This window comes from Schistocerca nitens, chromosome 6 (genome assembly GCF_023898315.1).
Source record: "Schistocerca nitens isolate TAMUIC-IGC-003100 chromosome 6, iqSchNite1.1, whole genome shotgun sequence".
Classification (NCBI taxonomy): domain Eukaryota; kingdom Metazoa; phylum Arthropoda; class Insecta; order Orthoptera; family Acrididae; genus Schistocerca; species Schistocerca nitens.
Genome location: NC_064619.1, coordinates 368,646,543 through 368,667,404, shown reverse-complemented (window position 1 = coordinate 368,667,404; position 20,862 = coordinate 368,646,543). Strand labels below are relative to the sequence as shown.

The window sequence follows — 20,862 nt, the reverse complement described above, 5'->3', positions numbered from 1 at the left end:
TAAAGTCACTTAGTCTAGTACAAAAAGGTGTGCATTATTCAGGAACACACATTTTCAATAACTTGCCAGCAGCCATAGAAAGCTTAACAACCAATGAAATTCAGTTTAAGAGAAGCCTAAAGGATTTATTGGTGACCAACTCCTTCTACTCCATTGATGAATTTCTTAGTAAAACCAACTGATTTGTATATAAGTACAACATAACTTCTGCACAATTTCAGTGCAGTAATGTGTTCATTGTAAATAAGTATTACAGTAGTTGTATTACCTTATAAATAAATAAAAAACTTTTTTATTTTAAATTCAGTGCATTAGTATTTGTAAAATGACTCCTAGTGTTCATTAAAAAATGACGATCATTCCACTTGGGACCTGTGGAATGGTACATTAGCTTATTTGTTTTAGTTGTAAATATTTGCCATGTATTGTTGTTTTTCTGACATGTTCCACATCCTGGATGACCTCCTCACTACGGATCAATTGGAATGAAAGTAAATCTAATCTAATCTAATGATAGTCTTTCCTTCTCGTCCTGTACAGCAAGTCTCCCCTCACCCGCAGTTCTGAGTGACTCTCCCAAAACCTAATCCCTTTTCCTAGATCTCTCCAATCCTTTTCCTTCACCCTTCTTCCCAAACCTTCTGCCACTGGCTCCGAAAGCTTTACAATCGCAGCAATCTTTTGTGTGTGTTTTGATGCGGCTTGATGAATAGATTTTTTTGTTTATCCAATTAAATAATTTTATCAATAATTGATTGTTTTCATTGATATATCACTTCTGTTACACATGACATTTGCAACAAGCATTATTTATTTTATAAAAAGTGCAAGATAACCATTTACTTCTCACAATCTTTCTAGCATTTTCCAAAATAACAAGAAAAGGCACAAAGATCTTAAATGTAATGCAGGTAGCTATTTCAGAAATTATAAAGGGAGAAACATGCTATAATAAGCTTGCTTTTAAATTGCCACAAATGTGCAAAGGATTGTTTTCAACAATGGCATGTATTAAGTGTGCAGATGCTAAGTATGGAAAGAAGTAGTTATCTGTAATGGAGACAAGAGAATTGGGGAAGTGGCTGTGGGGCCCTTCCCCTGGATATTTTTTTTAAATTGACAAAAATCTCAATCTGAAGTGTAATTGCAATGCTTGAAAAGAGAAAACTGAGGCCTTTAATCCCTAGTAAGAAACGCAAAAAGGATGCTGGAAATTTAAAAATTAGATCTCGAAGTTGCATAAGAGTAACTCAGAATTACTTACACAGTTCTTTTGTTCACAGAGGTTATGAACATTTCTATGGAAAATTTACTTTGGCTAAACTCTTTCCATTGTTTATATGAAGCTGGCTATTTATATGACATTGAGTCATCTTGACCTCTGTGTGAAATAACAATACTGCATGAACAAATACTACAGAATTCATGATGAGTAGACTTTTGTGACTGTATGAGACACAGGAATTACAGGTTTTTGAATTACCGCCATCAGCTTTCGAGGTCAAACTAACTAAAAATCCCTTCAGTTTGGATTATTGAATGCAAAGAACATTGTACAATAAATACACACTATATATTTTACTTGAGTATCAGTGAACCAAAACTTTCTGTTAAAGCAGCAGGACTAACCACATAACACACTAGAAAAAAATGACAACTTGAAACTGTCGTTATTTACACACAAACAATTGACTGTACCATGCAAACACAGAATACAGCAATGAGTGTGTCGCTAGTCACTTGGGAACTGTGACTGCAGTTGCTAGTGATGTTTCACAGATTTGTGACATAATTGCGAAGATGTGAAAAAGATGCCCAATAAAAAATTCTGTGGAAGAGTATTCATGACTTCAAAAGAAACAATTACATCAAACTTTATACAGTCATTTCAAAAGAGACTAAAAAAAGGTGTGAAAGTTAGTTTAAATGCTACTCAATTGCATTACACTCAACGGTGACATCACATCATGAACATCAGTAGGCCAAATTGAAATGTAACTTAAAGTTAACACACACACACACCCACAACAGTGTAGCTGAGAAGTGTTTGTGTATATTACATAGTCTGTGTTAAAGAAATAATGAAAGGATATTGCATTACTTCTGAAACAGTAATGATTCGTAAAACAAATATGGTAAATCAAATATGGTAATGAATTCTATAATTTTAGCTTAGAAATCATGGTAATTAAGGACAAATCTTAATACTTGGGATATCTGCACACCCATTTGCAGTTTAGCAAAATAAATAACTGCCATGTAATGTTTCATTCGTCTCAGAGTAATGATAACTAAAACCTAGAAAAGACCAGCCTGAGATATTTCTCTTAATGTAATAGGCATATTGTTGTAATTGTTGTGAGAGAAAGATACAACTACCACTCCTTTCTAACCTTCCCCAACCTATCCGTCTATGAGGAACAAACTGGTAGTTCCAAAAGTTGATCATAGTGTTTTATAAGATTATATCAACAGTACTGCTATTTTGCTCCCTGAAGGCACGTAAGTAATAGCTACTCATTCTGTATCTTTGGAAGTACAGTGACTTGTCTTTGTAAAGGGTAACTAATTAACTAGATGTGATCCAGAACATTTGTACTCCATTTACATTCCTGCAGTTGGCATACCTAAATCCCTTTAAGCACTGAGGTGGTGCTGCTAGGAGGGGAAGGGCGATGCTTTCCAGGATAGGGTTGGATGTAGTGATTAATGGTGTTTTAAGTACAGGACTTTTTTAATGCACACTGTCTTTTCATTAAAATATCTCCCACTGAATTTTATTGTGCATATCCTTGCACTGGCTTAATAAACTTGTGACAAACCACACAGCTCTTCCTTGAATCTTTTCTGTCTCTTTATTAAAGTACACAGACACAAGCACAAGAGTGAGCTTTATTAGTAACATCTTTCATAGAGGAATTACATTTTTTATGAGTTCTTCAACAAACCTTGGCTTGGCATCCACTTTCCGCTTATCAGTGAGCTTGAGGTTTCATTCTCAACCAAAAAGGCTCAAGACTCTTTTGCCTCAATAATAGAAGTAGAAAGTGTTCTTGATAGTCCAGATTATTTGAATGTATTCATGTGGTGTATGATTCATAGAGCAAAGTCTCAGATGAGACAAGCAAGTAATGCCTTCATCACTTTCCAGATTCACTTGTAGCCTGTCTGTATACGCCTTAGGAAGACATTTGACTGCTGGTAATCAGTCCAAGGATGGTCAGACTGTATGGAAGGGATGGCAGTTATCAAACTAGAGGAGTAGTTGATGGTTTGCAGGCTCAATATGGAGAGGTGGAAGTGGCACAATGGTTTGAAGAGGACTGGCTGAAATGGATGGGAAAGAAGGTGTTGACGCAATGGAAAAGTAGGGTCCTGTAATCAGATCACGAAGAAATCATTATAAATTAATCTGAACCAGACGAGTGGTTTACAGTCTTGGATGGCTAGGAACACTTCCTCTAAACTGGGCTGTTCCAATTCAAGTGCCCACCTACACGCACACATCAACAGTAGTACACAAACAACTGACACAAGGGCAGAGTTGACCAAGCAGGAGAATGAACGTAACAAGGCCGCTCAGTGCCCACCAGTAGGCATGCTGACAGACACTTGCAGGTGCCTCTGCCCTATGAGGCAGTGCAGAAACAGCTTGCTCTAGATGGCCCACAAACAAGTTGGCATTCGAGGGTGCTGTGTGGGTACCCATGGCAATACCATCAATTTGTTTGGATATAGTCTCCTTGGGTCAAAAGTAGTTATGGATAAGAAACGTGGTGGGGCTGAAGCTGGCAGGACAGGGGGAGAGGTAGTGTTTGAAATTGCAGGGCCATGGGGAAGGGGTAAGTTGTTGTATAGGGAGGTAGCATTGACAGTGAAGGAGTCATCGTTGCTCTACCTTGAGCGATAGGAGAATAACTACAGCCTCTGTGAGGTGCGGCAACACATGGTTAAACAACTATGGTTACAACAATGGGTATTTATTTGCTTGTTTTTGGGCACACAGCATAGTAGGAATTGTTGTTAAGTCTTCATAGTGGTGTCGTAATGTGCGTGCGGTCGCACGCGTAAGGAATATTTAACTTTAGCTCAAAAGTAGGGAATGTCATCCAGGGTAGAACTAGTGCTGAATGTAAGATGATATAAGAATCTTGAAGCACAATTTCATTATTCTGATTCCATTAATGTTGCAGCAGCACTTTGCTTTAGTAAAAGCAATGTCGGAAAGGAAGGATAATTTGTGAACTACAAACTGTAAATATATGAGAGTTTTAGAAATAATACACCACATCTAACAATGATGACACCTGCAGTAGTGTAGGAGATAGACATGTTGATTCTCAAAACCAATGAAGAATTTTGTTGAACAGACTATCTAATAGCCACACTCAAATTTAACCATCGGTGTTTCCATAAACATCTTCACAGGGACATCTTTTTACTCTTGTGGAGAAGAAGAGGATGCAAGTTTTGTTTGTTTATTTCGCGGTGGGTGAGAGTGGGTGGGGGGGAGTATTAAAATCCTTTTACAAGAACTAGTGAAGCTTGGTCAGTCATCCATTGGTAACCTGTACGTTCACAACACAGTATTGTAGATTTTTCCACATGATGAAGAGATTAACTGTTGCCACAGGTATCCACATCTAAGACCAACTTAATGCTGATAATGTACTACAGAAAATTTTCTATAACATTTGATTATACAATATTGGTCTACCTGCAACTAAGTATGTTATGTGTACAATGTGCATGTGTGTGCGCATGTGCAAACAAACATTCTAACATCAGGTCGAAAACCATGCACAAGGCATTTGAGAAGCATTAGAAAAGTCATGAAAGGAACTCACTGGCATGTGGGAAAGCACGATGAGTTAACATAATGAAGTGAGTTAAGACAGATAGGAAGTAGGAAGCACCCCACTTTTGAGAGAGTATTTGATGGTTTGTGTGGACTGGAATTGTACTGATCCTGTGCTATCGGAGTTGCAGGCTCTTGGCTGACACTTCTACCTGTTGGGCAGTCATTTGCCGTGTGGGCCATGAGGGAAAGGCATGGAGCACATGTGAGCTCCGTGATGCCAAAGAAATTGTCATGCCATTGATGTTCAGTTTTTATTGTACTACTGTTCTGAGTTTCCTGTGAGATGGAAATATGACAACATCTAGCTGGAATGTAACACATATATAATCAATTTATTAAGAGAAGTTACAGTTGTACATTATAGGAAACACATTGAGTTCAACTTCTCTGAGTGTGTGATTCCACTGGAACAAGGAAATTCTCTTTCAGCATCTTTGACGCGATGGGTCGAAGTCCGTGGAAGAGAAACTGTATTCATGGTCCCAGGTTACAGGACAGCAGGATCCTTGCACAGTGACTGTGAGAAGCACAAAACCTAGCAAGATATGGAAGTTACGAACTGATTGCTGGACTGTTTCAACAGCCTATTTTTAACACCCCCATCAGGGAAATAAAGACCAAGGAAACATTCCACCATCGTGTGAAGTTTGAATAAGGAGGGTGCACACAGACCACAAAGCATTATCATTTTTAATGAAATACAAGTTGACACACAACTGCCGACAAGATACCCACTCGCACTTCAGCAATAGGATTTTGAAACTGAATACATGCCATGAAAGAGAATATTATTCTCAATATGCTATCAGGGTTACATAGGGTAAGTGAATACAGCCCAACCCATGGTGAAGGGAATTTATACGAGGATGTATTGTACCACAGGGTGCTGGCAAATTTTGATCACTGGAGATTGTGTGTATCCAGAAATGCAGTAGGTGACTGACTTGACTATACAGATGTCAGCTACTGGCATTTCAGACCAAAGAAATATGAAGCTGCAGGAACACATGATTTTAATAACAAGGCTTGTAGCATATGTGCACTGCTTAAAGGTGTGATATTTGGCAAGAAACAAAATTCCAACTATTCAACACAAGGTTGGGTCGTTCTGAGGGAGGAGACCAGGCAGCGAAATCATCAGTCTCATCGGATTACGGAAGGACGGGGAAGGAAGTCAGCTGTACCCTTTCAAAGGAACCATCACGGCATTTGCCTGGAGAGATTTAGGGAAATCACAGAAAACCTAAATCAGGATGCAGGATTGAACCATCATCTTCCCGAATGCGAGTCCAGTGTGCTAACCACTTTCAACACAAGATATTCATTTATCATACAATACCTGATGAACCAGGATATTGGTAGCATTGGATCTTTCCTGCTTGCTATTGAACGTAACAGGGAACTTTCCACAAGTGCAAACTATTAAGACTACAGTCTTAACAGTTTTCTCAAAATATGTGAGGTTCCACGTATTATGAAAATACATTGGTAGGAAAATGAGCAAGACATTAACGAAGGATTGTTTCGTGCAAACTATTAAACCAGACAGTATTTTGACAGACACTGCCTCATTTTACTGATTGTGGTAAATGAGAAATCTTTTTAGGAGAGAACGATATAAAAAAAGTTGTAATCTCTGCGAATCATGAAATTGTCTGGCTGTGTAGGGCACATTGTGGAAAAACAAAAAATTTAACTGAAAAATTACCCAATTCTGAAAATGTACTTAATAGCCTCTGCAATTCTACATTCATGCTCATAAATTAAGGATAATTGCAGAATGTGGTGCCACAAAACACCACTGTTTCCTGTGCATGTACCCAAACATCAATATGGGATATGATCACCATGCACATGTACACAGGCCGCACAATGGATTGGCATACTACAGATCAGGTGGTCAGGCAGCTGCTGGGGTATAGCCTCCCATTCTTGCACCAGTGACTGTCGGAGCTCCTGAAGTGTCATAGGGGTTTGAAGACATGCAGCAATACGCCGACCGAGAGCATCCCAGATGTGCTCAATGGGGTTTAGGTCTGATGTCTTCTGTTTCAAGGTACGCCTCCAAGATGGCAGCTCGCTGGGGCCATGTGTTATCATACATCAGGAGGAAGGTGGGACCCACTGCACCCCTGAAAAGGTGGACATACTGGTGCAAAATGATGTCCCGATAAACCTGACCTGTTACAGTTCCCCTGTCAAAGACATGCAGGGGTGTACGTGCACCAATCATAATCCCACCCCACACCATCAGACCACGACCTCCATACAGGTCCCTTTCAAGTACATTAAGAGGTTGGTATCTGGTTCCTGGTTCACGGCAGATGAAAACCTGGCGAGAATCACTGTTCACACTGTACCTAGACTCATCCGTGAACATAGCCTGGGACCACTGTTCCACTGACCATGTACTGTGTTCCTGACACCAAGCTTTACGGGCTCTCCTGTGACCAGGGGTCAGTGGAATGCACCTTTCAGGTCTCCGGGTGAATAAACCATGTCTGTTCAGTTGTCTGTAGACTGTGTGTCTGGAGACAACTGTTCCAGTGGCTGCAGCAAGGTCCCAAGCAAGACTACCTGCAGTACTCCGTGGCCGTCTGTGGGCACTGATGGTGAGATATCGGTCTTCTTGTGGTGTTTTACTCTGTGGCCATTTCGTACCGTAGCGCCTGGACATGTTTCCTGTCTGCTGGAATCATTGCCATAATCTTGAGATCACACTTTGTGGCACATGGAGGACCTGTGCTATGACCTGCTGTGTTTGACCAGCCTCCAGTCGCCCTAGTTTTCTACCCCTTGTAACATCATCAATATGTGTTCTTTGAGCCATTTTAAACACACAGTCACCATTAGCACGTCTGAAAACGTCTGCAACTTACTCGCTGCATAGTACTCTGACATATACACCTCTGCGTATGTGGACTGCTGCCAGCGCCGCCGTGCGATGACCACAGGTCAAATGCGCCGCATGGTCATACCCAAAGGTGATTTAAACCTGCAAACCGCCCACCAGAGCGTTGTTTCACCATGTATCAGCATTATCTTTAATTTATGAGCATCATTGTAGTACTGCTGTGCCACCTTGTAGTGTATATCATAAATAGCAAAACAATGAGTAATGAAAATTATATTTTGTATGCTGAAGAACATCGAACATGACTGTAATACTCATTATGTTTATCTCCATGTAAATGTACTGGTTCAGGCAGCTCCAGTGAGTTAACTGTAGATACTGTTCTTACGTGTGGAGCACATGCCAAGGTACAGAGCACGAGTGATTTTGTTGCCATGTACCTAATGTCAAAATGTATCTGTTTAAGTCATTTTAGCGGTGCACTGATAGAGGTGATTACTGTGTTGCGTGTGGCGCGAAGGCTGTGCCTCCCGAATTGGCAAGTTAATTACAGGAATTGGCTTTGTTAATGATTGAGGGTGTCCAGACATCCATCCTGTCACCACCCTTATCAACTGGGATGAAATTTGTCACCCTAACTGTCTCCATCTGGTATTACCCATATGAAAATATGCGAACATTTTCTAAATGTTTGCAAACTGTGTAACTGAGGTAGGATATTGGTACCAGTCTTGTATTTGCCCAGTCAGATATGAGGAAACTGCCTAAAAACCCCATCCAGGATGTTATTTTGTGTAACCACTCGGCCACAGGACGTGCAATATGAACAGGTGCTGGATTGTGTTGAAAGATGCAATCTCCATCCCCGAATTGCTCTTCAACAGTGGGAAGCAAGAAGGTGCTCACAACATTAATGTAGGCCTGTCCTGTGTTAGTGCCATGCAAAACAACAACGGGTGCAAGCCCCCACCATGAAAAACACGACCATACCATAACACCACCATCTCACCCACACCCTGACATCACATCGCCACATTGTGTACCATGATCCACACAACGTTTTTCCACTGTTCAATCATCCAATGTTTATGCTCCTTACATCAAGCAAGGTATCGTCTGGCATTTACTGGCATGAAGTGTGGCCTATGAGCAGCCGCACAACCATGAAATCCAAGTTTTCCCACCTCCCACATAACAGGCTTAGTAATTGCAGTGGATGCTGATGCAGTTTGGAATTCCTGTGTGATGATCAGGATAGATGTCTGCCTATTACACATTATGACCCTCTTCAGCTGTCGGTGGTCTCTCAGTCAACAGACGAGGTAGACCTCGACACTTTTGTGCTGTACGTGTCCCTTCCCGTTTCCACTTCACTATTGCACTGGAAACAGTGGACCAAGGGATTTTTAGGAGTGTGGAAATCTTGTGTACAGACGTATGACACAAATGACACTGCCAGCTGCTGTGCTCAAGCAGTTCTAGGCACTTCAGTCCATAACCACGTGGCTGCTACAGTCACAGGTTCAAATCCTGCCTTGGGCATAGATGTGTGTGACGTCCTTACATTAGTTAGGTTTAAGTAGTTTTAAGTCTAGGGGACTGATGACCTCAGATGTTAAGTCATGTAGTGCTTAGAGCAATTTGAACAAATGACACCCAATCACCTGACCACATTCAAAGTCCATGAGTTCTGCGGAGCACCCCATTCTGCTCTCTCATGATGTCTAATGACTACTGAGGTCGCTGATATGGAGTACCTGGCAGAAGGTGGCAGCACAATGCACCTAATATGAAAAAGTATGTTTTTTGGGGTGACCGGATACTTTTGATCACATAGTGTACATCCCACCTGATACATGATTTACAATTCACTAACATTTCGAAAACGTCCTCACACTTTTACATGGGAAAAAACCGGCCATCGTCTACCACTAACATTGGCAAATCCGGATTAACATACAACATGGTGCAGATATGGGATATGGCCAGGAAAAAGAAGAAAGAAGAGTCAGCAGGACTATCAAACTGTTCACTGATGATACTGTTGTCTACAAGAAATAGCATCTTTGGATGATTGTAAGGAAATGCAGAATAATGCACCAAATGAACCTCTTTACAGGTGTTTAAATGAAAGACAATGTCAATAATAAAGCCAAAAAAATGTGACTATATCTTATTACAATATCAATGATAAAATTCTGGAGCCTGTTGTATTATTTAAATATTTAGGGATAATACCAAGAAGCAATATGAAATGGGATGAACGTACAAAATCTGATAGGAATGCAAATGGAAGACTTATTTATTGAAAGGATATTGGGAAAGATTAGTGCAATAGTAAAGAAAATCACACACAAGAATAATGCAACTAATCCTGGAGTACTGTTCCATCATTCAGTATTTTGAGTCCTTGTGAAATAATAAGCAAGACAGCAAACATTTGAACCCACACTGTTACGATCAAAACAGGTCAGTATGATCTATACGAAAGGGTAATTCAGATGCTTGGGGAACTTAAATGGAATCTTTGGAAGCAGGAGGACTCCTGATGATAGATACCCTGGTGGGTAAATTTACAGAAACAGTAGTTGAATAAGATGACTTGCTAATTCTGCTGCCACTCTTTCGTGTCTCTCGCAGAGATCATGAGAAGCGGATGAGAGAGATAGGGCAGATACAGATGCATTTTCACGTTTCCCTTCACTCAATAGACAGACAGAATAGGATACAAAATTGCTAATATTGGCATAATGTACATTTCCCTTACAGGTTGCAGAGTACATGGATGTGTAGGATTATAATGTCACATGTTGTTGTTGTTGTGGTCTTCAGTCCTGAGACTGGTTTGATGCAGCTCTCCATGCTACTCTATCCTGTGCAAGTTTCTTCATCTCCCAGTACCTACTGCAGCCTACATCCTTCTGAATCTGCTAAGTGTATTCATCTCTTGGTCTCCCTCTACGATTTTTACCCTCCATGCTGCCCTCCAGTACTAAATTGGTTATCCCTTGATGCCTCAGAATATGTCCTACCAACCGATCCCTTCTTCTGGTCAAGTTGTGCCACAAACTCCTCTTCTCCCCAATTCTATTCAATACCTCCTCATTAGTTATGTGATCTACCCATCTAATCTTCAGCATTTTTCTGTAGCACCACATTTCGAAAGCTTCTATTCTCTTCTTGTCTAAACTATTTATTGTCCATGTTTCACTTCCATACATGGCTACACTCCATACAAATACTTTAAGAAACGACTTCCTGACATTTAAATCTATACTTGATGCTAACAAATTTCTCTTCTTCAGAAACACTTTCCTTGCCATTGCCAGTCTACATTTTATGTCCTCTCTACTTCGACCATCATCAGTTATTTTGCTCCCCAAATAGCAAAACTCCTTTACTACTTTAAGTGTCTCATTTCCTAATCTAATTCCCTCAGCATCACCCAACTTAATTCGACTACATTCCATTATCCTCGTTTTGCTTTTGTTGATGTTCATCTTATATCCTCCTTTCAAGACACTGTCCATTCCGTTCAACTGCTCTTCCAAGTCCTTTGCTGTCTCTGACAGAACTACAATGTCATCAGCGAACCTCAAAGTTTTTATTTCTTCTCCATGGATTTTAATGCCTACTCCAAACTTTTCTTTTGTTTCCTTTACTGCCTGCTCAATATACAGATTGAATATAGGGTGTATACGTGGACAAGGAAAAATAATTCCCGGATTTCCCGGTTAAAAATACACTTTCTCCCGGGTGACAGTATATTTTCCCTTATCAATCCTTTGAATGGTTATGGTTTTATACACGGGGGTACAATTTCCCGGCACTTTAGAAAACGAAACTCAGGGAAAAAGACACGTTTTGGAAACATCTTTGATGTGCAGCAACATGTATGCTGCATATTTTCGTATTATGAAAGTATGCACTGGAATTCCACCGAACACCACATCTTGCTTTCCGAATCATTGAAATCGAGATTTTGATGCGGTTTTGTAGGCCGTTCATAGCTCATGTCACGTGATCTCGCCAGTCGATGATAGCGGATATTCAGAGCGTAGGACACGTGGTGTAGTCAGTCAACAGCAACATCACTGTTAAGTAGCACGAACACACAAACAGGGAAAGTTAATGGTTTAAATTAATATACAATTTTGCTACAAGAAAAACAAAGTTTTCGCATATAATATTGTTCTCACGCTGCAAGAGAAGCTAAGCTTTCGCATATACTGTTGATCTTTTTTGCGCGTGTTACACTTTAAGATATATCACACAAATGTGCCAGTAAGCCGGCCGGAGTGGCCGAGCGGTTCTAGGCGCTTCAGTCTGGAACCGCGCGACCGCTACGGTCGCAGGTTCGAATCCTGCCTCAGGCATGGATGTGTGTGATGTCCTTAGGTTAGTTAGGTTTAAGTAGTTCTAAGTTCTAGGGGACTGATGACCTCAGATGTTAAGTCCCATAGTGCTCAGAGCCATTTTTTGTGCCAGTAAAATTTTTAATAATGACCTAAATGTCTGATCTTCAGGGTTCGAAATTCTTCTAAATGGCGCGTCATCAAAGAGTTGATTATTAAATGAGAGTCAAACGCTCTGTGCTTTAACAAATTCATAGTACATTCTTGCACATAATTCAACTAACGTAAAAGGATATTTACTTTGAAAGTAACGCTTTTCAAACCACTATTCGCAATATTTTCCCGTGACCTGTTAGAAATAGGCTCATTTCAGCATGTGCTAGAAAGCGCAGATAACAGGCGACACCGCGCTTGGGTAGCTATCATGACGTAGGAAGCCCATATGTACGTACGTGTAAAACATTGAAAGATCATATGTTATGTCATAAAAGAAACAAGACATCAGAAGATCCTGCAAGAGCATCAGAATTTCGTGAACAATATTAAAATGTGCACATTTAAAGTGCATACTTAAAGTGCACATTCATATGTCCGGATTCCCAATGAAGTAGACCTCGACCCGATATAAAGCTTTTCAGTGAGGTTTTCGGGATATAAATTTTCTTGGAGCTGCAGTACCATATTACATCATGTTTGGTTCTTTATTATGACATAATGCCATAAGTGCTAGAAATTGAAAACGTGCACTTGAAATGCAGCTAACAGTTGAAACTAGCCAGTACTGTGGAATTAAACATTTCGTTTCAAATACATTGACTGCCTCTGCGGAAAAGGTTAACAGAAGTCCAATTTCTTTAGCAGACAGACAAAAATAACTTCATTGTTCCACAAGGCGATTAATGCTTGACTGTCAGAAAGGTGGAAATAAAATAAAATCTGAAACTAATGACATATGTTGGCCTTCCGTAATTATGTGAATGTGTTTTAATTCACTTGACAGCTCCTGGCCACAGATATCCTTCTCTTCCTTTTCCTACTGTTGAATTCCTGTCACCCATGACTATTAAATTTTTGTCTCCCTTCACTACCTGAATAATTTATTTTATCTCACCATACATTTCATCAATTTCATCATCATCTGCAGAGGTAGTTGGCATATAAACTTGTACTACTGCAGTAGGTGTGGGCTTCGTGTCTATCTTGGCCACAATAATGCGTTCACTATGCTGTTTGTAGTAGCTTACCCACACTCCTATTTTTTTATTCATTATTAAACCTACTCCTGCATTACCCCTATTTGATTTTGTATTTATAACCCTGTATTCACCCGACCAAAAGTCTTGTTCCTCCTGCCGCCGAACTTCACTAATTCCCACTATATCTAACTTTAACCTATCCATTTCCCTTTTTAAATTTTCTAACCTACCTGCCCGATTAAGGGATCTGACATTCCACTCTCCGATCCGTAGAACGCCAGTTTTCTTTCTCCTGATAAAGATGTCCTCGTGAGTAGTCACATAGCATTCTCTATATATTTGGACAGCCACTGACTTGTGAAAGGTATTGTAGGCAACATGGTTTATTTATTTAAAGTTCCACTATTTAACCACAGCTGGTCCAATTATGCCCATATTGCACCTGTGAATGATAACTAAGCCATTGCATTGTAAACGGCTATAACTAATGTAATATTGTGTTAACTGCTCACGACTTGCATCAGACAACTTAAAACTGTTTCAGATGGAAGAATTGCAACTAATTTATGATTCACGTAATGCCTATTGTCTTTGTGAGTTGGTTACCGGCTTAATGAAGAATTATATACATACATGCGAAATTCAACAATTGATCACCTCTTTTTCTTGTGGGCAGTGAGTGATTCCTGACCACTATCACTTGAAGAGGAACGAGATCTCGTGCGTGATCGCTTCTGTGCTGGCGATGTAGTATGCGATTGTGACGAACCAGAATCAGAATCTGAGTCACTGGAGCTCGATGTTGAGCAGCTGCCACTGGAACTGTCTGATGCCACACCTGTACTTTCATTCACATTCACAGAATCAGCAATGGCTGCTAGCGATGGCTCCTTCTCCTAAATGGCACAATAAAATACACTTCATTATTTTTGTACAATAAACAGACTTGACCAATAAAAAGTATGGGCATTAATATTAATTTGAACCTATTCTTAAAGTATTTTCAAAAAGAAAAAGAAGTGTGAACATTAGTGTACGTCAATCAATATTTGGTGGCATTCTTCATATTGAATCTACATGCACTGTCTCTCTTTGGTGAAAAGATACAACAGATGCTTCACAGTATTGCCAGATGACAAGAGGCTACCATCATCATTGGAAGACCACAGAAAGGAATCGGAAGCAGTGTCAGAGTGGAAAAAACACTACGCAGTCTCATTATATGAGTGCAGTACATGTAGGAAGACACCTCCATCAGTGCAAGACATTACACTTTCTTGCACCTGGCAACCATAATATGTCTTGAGACTTGGCCTCTTGTGACTTGTTATCAATCTATGTATCCCGAAAAATGTACCTAATCATCTTATGTGGTACTCAGTTCATCCAAGCATCTTACTAATTTAGGGTTTAATTTGTAGAGACAGCAGTGTTGGGTCTCTACAGTTTGTTTCCACGTACTAACAAAAGGACTGTCTTCTGTTAAATTTATCAACTGTTTAATATTTTACCAAGATGATGACCATGAGATCAAGAAATTAGGTATCTGTTCCTGTGACGGACGTTTTCAATCTTCAGCATAGAATGTGGAGAAATTGCTGAATCAGACATTGCAATAATTATACATTTGGCTGTCATATGATAATCTATACAGACAACATGAAGAAAGCCATCATTAGCATATTGACACATATTAAAAGTGAAATAATAATAATGCGTAGTATGACAATGTGAATTCTTTTGTCTATAATGTTGGGTTCTGGAGCACCATTTTACTTTACTTAAAGGTACAGCTGTTTCCAACTATTTTGTAAAGTGAAAGAACGGTAAACAGAGGAAGTAGAAGTTTTTTACAGTTTATATAAAAATGTGTCAAACAATTAAGAAACGGCACCTACCTTCAGTACACGGTACCACTTTTGGGATAACTTTGGTCTTCCTCGTACAGTTTTGTGCCAAACAATGGGAAAGTTGGTACGGCTGCAGAAGTTTTGTGTGACAGCAATAGTGGTATCAAGGTTAAGAACTACATGCCACCATCCACCAGGTACAAATACAGTCTCTCCGGGGCCCTGCAGTATTTCTACCTGTTGCAAAATATATAAAGTATTTGAGATGGAGGGAATAAATGCCATGTAGTAAAACATGGAAGGCACTGTGAACACATTTAGGAACTAACAAGCATTTCAGTGTAATTTCATCTGCCCTCAAGTACGCCATTTTTCCCAAAAAATTCCTTTAATGCACATTCTGGGCCACTGACCCACTAAAGCTTTATTATGTACATCAAAGACATATTGTATATGATATGTTACACCTCATAAACTTGTATTCAATCCACTCTGATGAAGAGGAATGATGTAGATGTATAGCAGTGCATCAAAATTTGTTTACTTGGTCACTCAACAAAGTAAGTCTTATTAGCTTGCAAAAAATCTAAGAAACCCACCAGCACAAACATGGAGGAGAATAAATAGGCATTATTCCTCATTTCTCTTGGCTCAACAGTATGGGTTCTCTTAATGCAGTCATTATAAATACTGTAATTTGGACAGGTAGCATACATGGACATATTTAGCATGTACTTGATGGAGTCATGCTGTCTTAAATATTGTAATAGTTCAACTTACATTTCTAAGTTTTTTGAAATATGTTAGTTTCAAAGATTTTCTTGTGGAGGTAATATAAACAGTCCAGCATTAACTTACATGGCAAGTAACATCAACATGGCAGCATCTATATACACTGTACCTGGCCAAAACACAAATCTGTTTCCTGAACAAAACTGTTTTGAATGAAGCAAGCTTGGAACCTTGTTTGAAGCTACATGCAGTATGAAGCTAAGAACAAGATCTGGACCAATAAAGAAACAACAACTCAGGATTATTTGATCACTGTTGTCTACATGTAACAAAATAAGTGCCATCATTGAACAAGATTTTGTAACAATACTCATTAAACATAACATCAATCTCACTTCTAAACAGTGAGAGGGTGCTAATAGCTTATAAACCTATATGATTATAAAATATATAGGGTTAATATTACACTAGGCGGTACACACATATTTATTTATTTCACTGGTTGGAAAAAGAAACATTTGCTTTCACCCTATTAAATCTAGTAACTTAAAGAAAAATAATTTTTTCATTCATTGCGACAAAGCAGAGTGTGGTTTATGAAGTATTGTTGTCAAAGACATTTAACAATGTCTACATTCCTAGCTTGCACAGAAATTTGCATTTCTACTATATTCTGAAGGGAGCTGTACACTTTCAGAAAATTTACTTCGCTGAGGTCTGCCATCCAAGATATAAAAGACATTTTGCAATATCACTGTTAGCAGACATTTTCATTTTCATTTCAGCACTGAAACGAGATCCTAAAGCTGTGACCACAGATTTGCATAGATCTGTTGCCATAAGAGTCTTCAGCCCAGTCTGAAGGTGCAACCCACAGTTTTTCAATATTTCCTTCAGCTCTGAAGTAATTCTCATCATGTGTGTCAAAAGTGTGTTCATTTCATCATCAAAAAATCCTTTTCCCACATTAATCAAGCCACCTTCAATTTGTTTTAATTGAAATATCATTTGTGGGAAGTAGAGTATTCTCTAACAAACATGGTCTCAACAAATACCGAACTTATTTCATCCATTAGAAAGTGAAATAGCTCATTCAATCACTGCATATGGAAACTTTTGCATACTATAACTGAGGAAGAATTACACTATTTCTTCAAAATATTCTGCCACAATGGTGACTGGAAAGCCAAGAGGTTCAGAGTGTTATTACTGTAAGAATGAAAACCTTCATATCTCTCTTCTGCACCTTTAAAAATGCAAAAGCAAATGCTTTCTCTTGTTGGCTCTCTTTCTGACAGTCTCTTTGCTGTGCTTATTTGCGACTCAGCATCTCCTCTATATGGTGAGTAGCAACTATCCTTTCCAATATTGTTACATTCCATCCTGGATTTTGCATTGCTGAATGCTTTCGCTTACTAACGCTCTTTACATTAATTATTGCAGTGTTTGATTCAATTTATGTGCCGAGCACTTAACATGGCTTAGTGATCTCCAATAATTGTTTGTGATGGGTTAATTAATTTTTTCATATATTCACTCTGAATGCCAAATACAAATGCACAGACTGGCGAGAGGAAGAAGGGAGAGGAGGAGGAGGAGGAGGAGGAGGGGAGGGGGGGGGGAAGAGGCCGTGTTCCACTACACACTTTCATAGTATGTGAAAATGTCATCTTGCTAATGGTGATGGCGAAAGTGGATTTATGGGGGACCATTTGTCATACAGCAAAGATGGAATATAGTGTCAGCATGAGGACACTAGCAATTGTTGCAGAGTTATTGGTGAAAGCCAATTCATAATGAATGTTCTTCACAATGCTCATTCTTTTAACACTTTGGTGCCTATAAGCCCGAGCATAGGTCGGGCCATAGAACTGCTTCAAAACGGCCGCACCCGAGTGTAGGTCGGGTGGCTGTTGTACTCCACTCACAGCCTATTAGCCGTTCAGAAGCAGGCTGGCTACTGTGGTAGTGCTATGTGGAACACCTGCCTATCTGTCCCCTGACTGCTGCTCCCTCTGTGTTCTCGTTTCAGAACTCTACGTCAAAAGAAATGGCAAGACACGCATAGCAGCTTCCATGACACGATGCGCCATTGTGCATTGGTTTAGCCTCGAGTTTCAAATGTTCTCATTACTGTTTTCCATTTATTGTTTTATCTCTCTCAAATATGTCACATTTTCTGAGTGGGAAATGTCTGAATGGCAAAAGAATGAAGAACATTCAGATACAGGTAGGGAGCTGCCTAGTGCAGTTTTTCTTCAGTATTATTATTACGACTTATATTGCTCAAGTTGCTTCAGTTAGCAGAAAATTTATTTCTGTTCGTCTCATCTATCTTGTAGAGGAATCTGATGAGCCTGCATCTGTGCAGCCGGTGTTTACTGAATAAAGTACATCCTCTGCAACACAGCTGTCTGTAACTCCATCAAAGAGGCAACAAATTTCGCAGAAAAAACCCACTGATGCCGAATTTGGCTGGAAATTTGCTGATGGTCAGCCTACTGTGCCACAACTTGTAGAGAAAAGTTAGAATAATAGCAGCTGTTCATGAGAATTCCACTCCTTTCAATATGTTTTCGATCTTTTTCCCCGATTCCATGATGGAACATATAAAATCCGGAACAAAAACATTTGCAAAGTCTGTTTATGACAAATTCAAAGCAGTTTCCAGTGCAAGCTTCACAGTTTTTGTAATTCATGGGTGGGAGTAAAGCAGCAAAAAAAAATTTTTTTTGTTTTGTTTTTGGCATATTTATACACACGTCAAAACTGACAGATTACTGGTCTACTAACAATTTCATTTCAACCCTTTCCCTGGCTCTGTTATGGCCAGAAACAGATTCAAGGCAATATTATCAAACCTGCATTTGAATGACAATGCAACTTACATTCTGAAAAGTCAATCTCAGCATGACCCCATGCATAAAATCAGGCCAATCCTGGATCATTTCTTATTAGAATCACAATAATCATTTTACCCATCAGAAAACCTCACTATTGACGAAGGAATGTGTGGTTTTCGTGGAAGAATGGCATTTCGGGTTTACATAAAAAAATAAACCTGACAAGTATGGAATGGAACATAAGACAACTCCATAATACCATTATTTTGAGAGGTTGCTAGCAGATTACCTGGGAAAAGGTCACACTCTTTACATGGAAAGATTTTATAGTTCACCAACAGTATTACATTTTCTGGGGCAACATAAACTGAAAGCAATAGGTACGTGCAAGACTAACCAGAAAGAACTACTAAATGAAATTGTTTCCAAAAACTGAAAAGGTATGAATCTGTGTCAATGAGGAGGAATCATCTGCTTTGTCTGAAGTGGAAAGACACAGGATATGTACTATGCCTGTCCACTGTGCACAAAATGACCAGCTCTAACACTTCTCTTCATACAAAGGAAGGTATCAAAGTAAAATTAAAACCAGATGCCATTCTTGACTATAATATTTACAAAAAGGGGGTTGATAGGAGTGATCAAATGATTTCTTACTATGCATTTACGAAAAAATAGATGAAGTGGTGGAAGAAATTGTTCTTCCATATGCTTATAATGGCTGCAACAAATGCATTTGTCTTATACCGGGAAACCAGGACTCCTGCTCAAAGAGAGACCTGCCATTTTTCCACTTTTCTACGACAAATTGGTGAAGGACTGATTCACAAATGTACAAATTTGGCACAAGACAAATGTTCCTAGTGAAACTCACAGCAACACACTTCTAGGACGACACTTTGCAGAAAAAATTCCAGCCACTGAGAAGAAGGAGCATCCAACTAGCATGTGTAAAGTTTGCTCTCAGAAAAGAAAAAAAAATCTAGTAGTAAAGCAGGTAGGAAGGAAACCAGCTGGTGGTGTTCAGACTGTAAAACCGAAATCGTACATTTCATGTCTGTTCTTATTAATTTTGTTATCAACCAATATAATTAAAATAAATGTTTTAAATAGACCTTACAGACTGTTCTTTCATAATATGTTTTATGTTTCAAGGTATCTTTAATAGAAACATGCCAGTGACATTTCAAAAAACGCTAAAAATGGCCGACCCACTGGACCAAGAGTATGTCTAAGCTGCCAGTCCTCAAAGTGTTAATGCTACACAGTGTTTACAAACTGAAAGAATAGGGAAAGAATCATGCAAACATTTCAATTGTTGTCATCTTTTATGTGTGTTTTTTTTTTTTTAAAAAAAAAAAGGCACACAAACACAACAAGCAATATTTGGTAGGCAGTAATTATCTTTTTCTTCATTCAACTGTGTCTTATCTTCTTGCTAATTGCCAAATAATGAGGAAAAAACTGTATTCATATCCTTTAATAGAGCTGACTGTTTCACTGTTAACAGAGTTTTCACTAGGAAACTTTTTTAAAATTATTTACGTTCTTATTCTTGCATAGTGCAGGCTGTCTTTATACAGGTATTGTAAAACCTAAATAATTTTTTGTTTTCAGATTATGACTCTTGTCTGAGAGAATACTTGAAGGAAAAATATGAAATCCTCAAGAAATTTCTATAATATGGCACGAAAACAAAGCAAGCAATAAAATATGTATTAAGAAGTCAAACCAATATAAAATCCAGCACTATAAAATAAATTGATCAGGGTGGCAAGAATAAGTTAACTTCTAACGCTAACTGATGACCTCAACATCAAAACTTACTTCTCAAGAAACCTTGATGGTGATGCGACATTCTTTTCTGCTCTTAGTCTGTATGAATGTCTCCATTTGTAATTAACTATTGCCTGTTTTAATGCTGCTTTCTGTAACAACTGGTATGAACTGTCCTAAAGAGTCAGTCTACCTAATGTGACGGGCAACATCTGTCAAATCTGCTCACAAGGGAACCTCCCCATCGCACCCCCCTCAGATTTAGTTATAATTTGGCACAGTGGATAGGCCTTGAAAAACTAAGCACAGATCAATCGAGAAAACAGGAAGAAGTTGTGTGGAACTATGAAAAAATAAGCAAAATATACAAACTGAGTAGTCAATGTGCCAGATAG

The 20,862-nt window shown here is 39.0% G+C and overlaps 1 protein-coding gene across 1 annotated transcript in view; it reads right to left on the bottom strand.

Moving 5' to 3' along the window:
- Positions 1-20,862, bottom strand: part of LOC126262571 (bifunctional arginine demethylase and lysyl-hydroxylase JMJD6) — a 128,510-nt gene that overhangs the window by 23,962 nt on the left and 83,686 nt on the right. Inside the window, exons 6-7 of the mRNA XM_049959283.1 lie at positions 15,165-15,353; positions 13,924-14,162 (exon numbers count right to left, since the gene is read on the bottom strand). Of these exons, the coding sequence (XP_049815240.1) occupies positions 13,924-14,162; positions 15,165-15,353 (428 nt within the window). The remainder of the gene's footprint in view (positions 1-13,923; positions 14,163-15,164; positions 15,354-20,862) is intronic.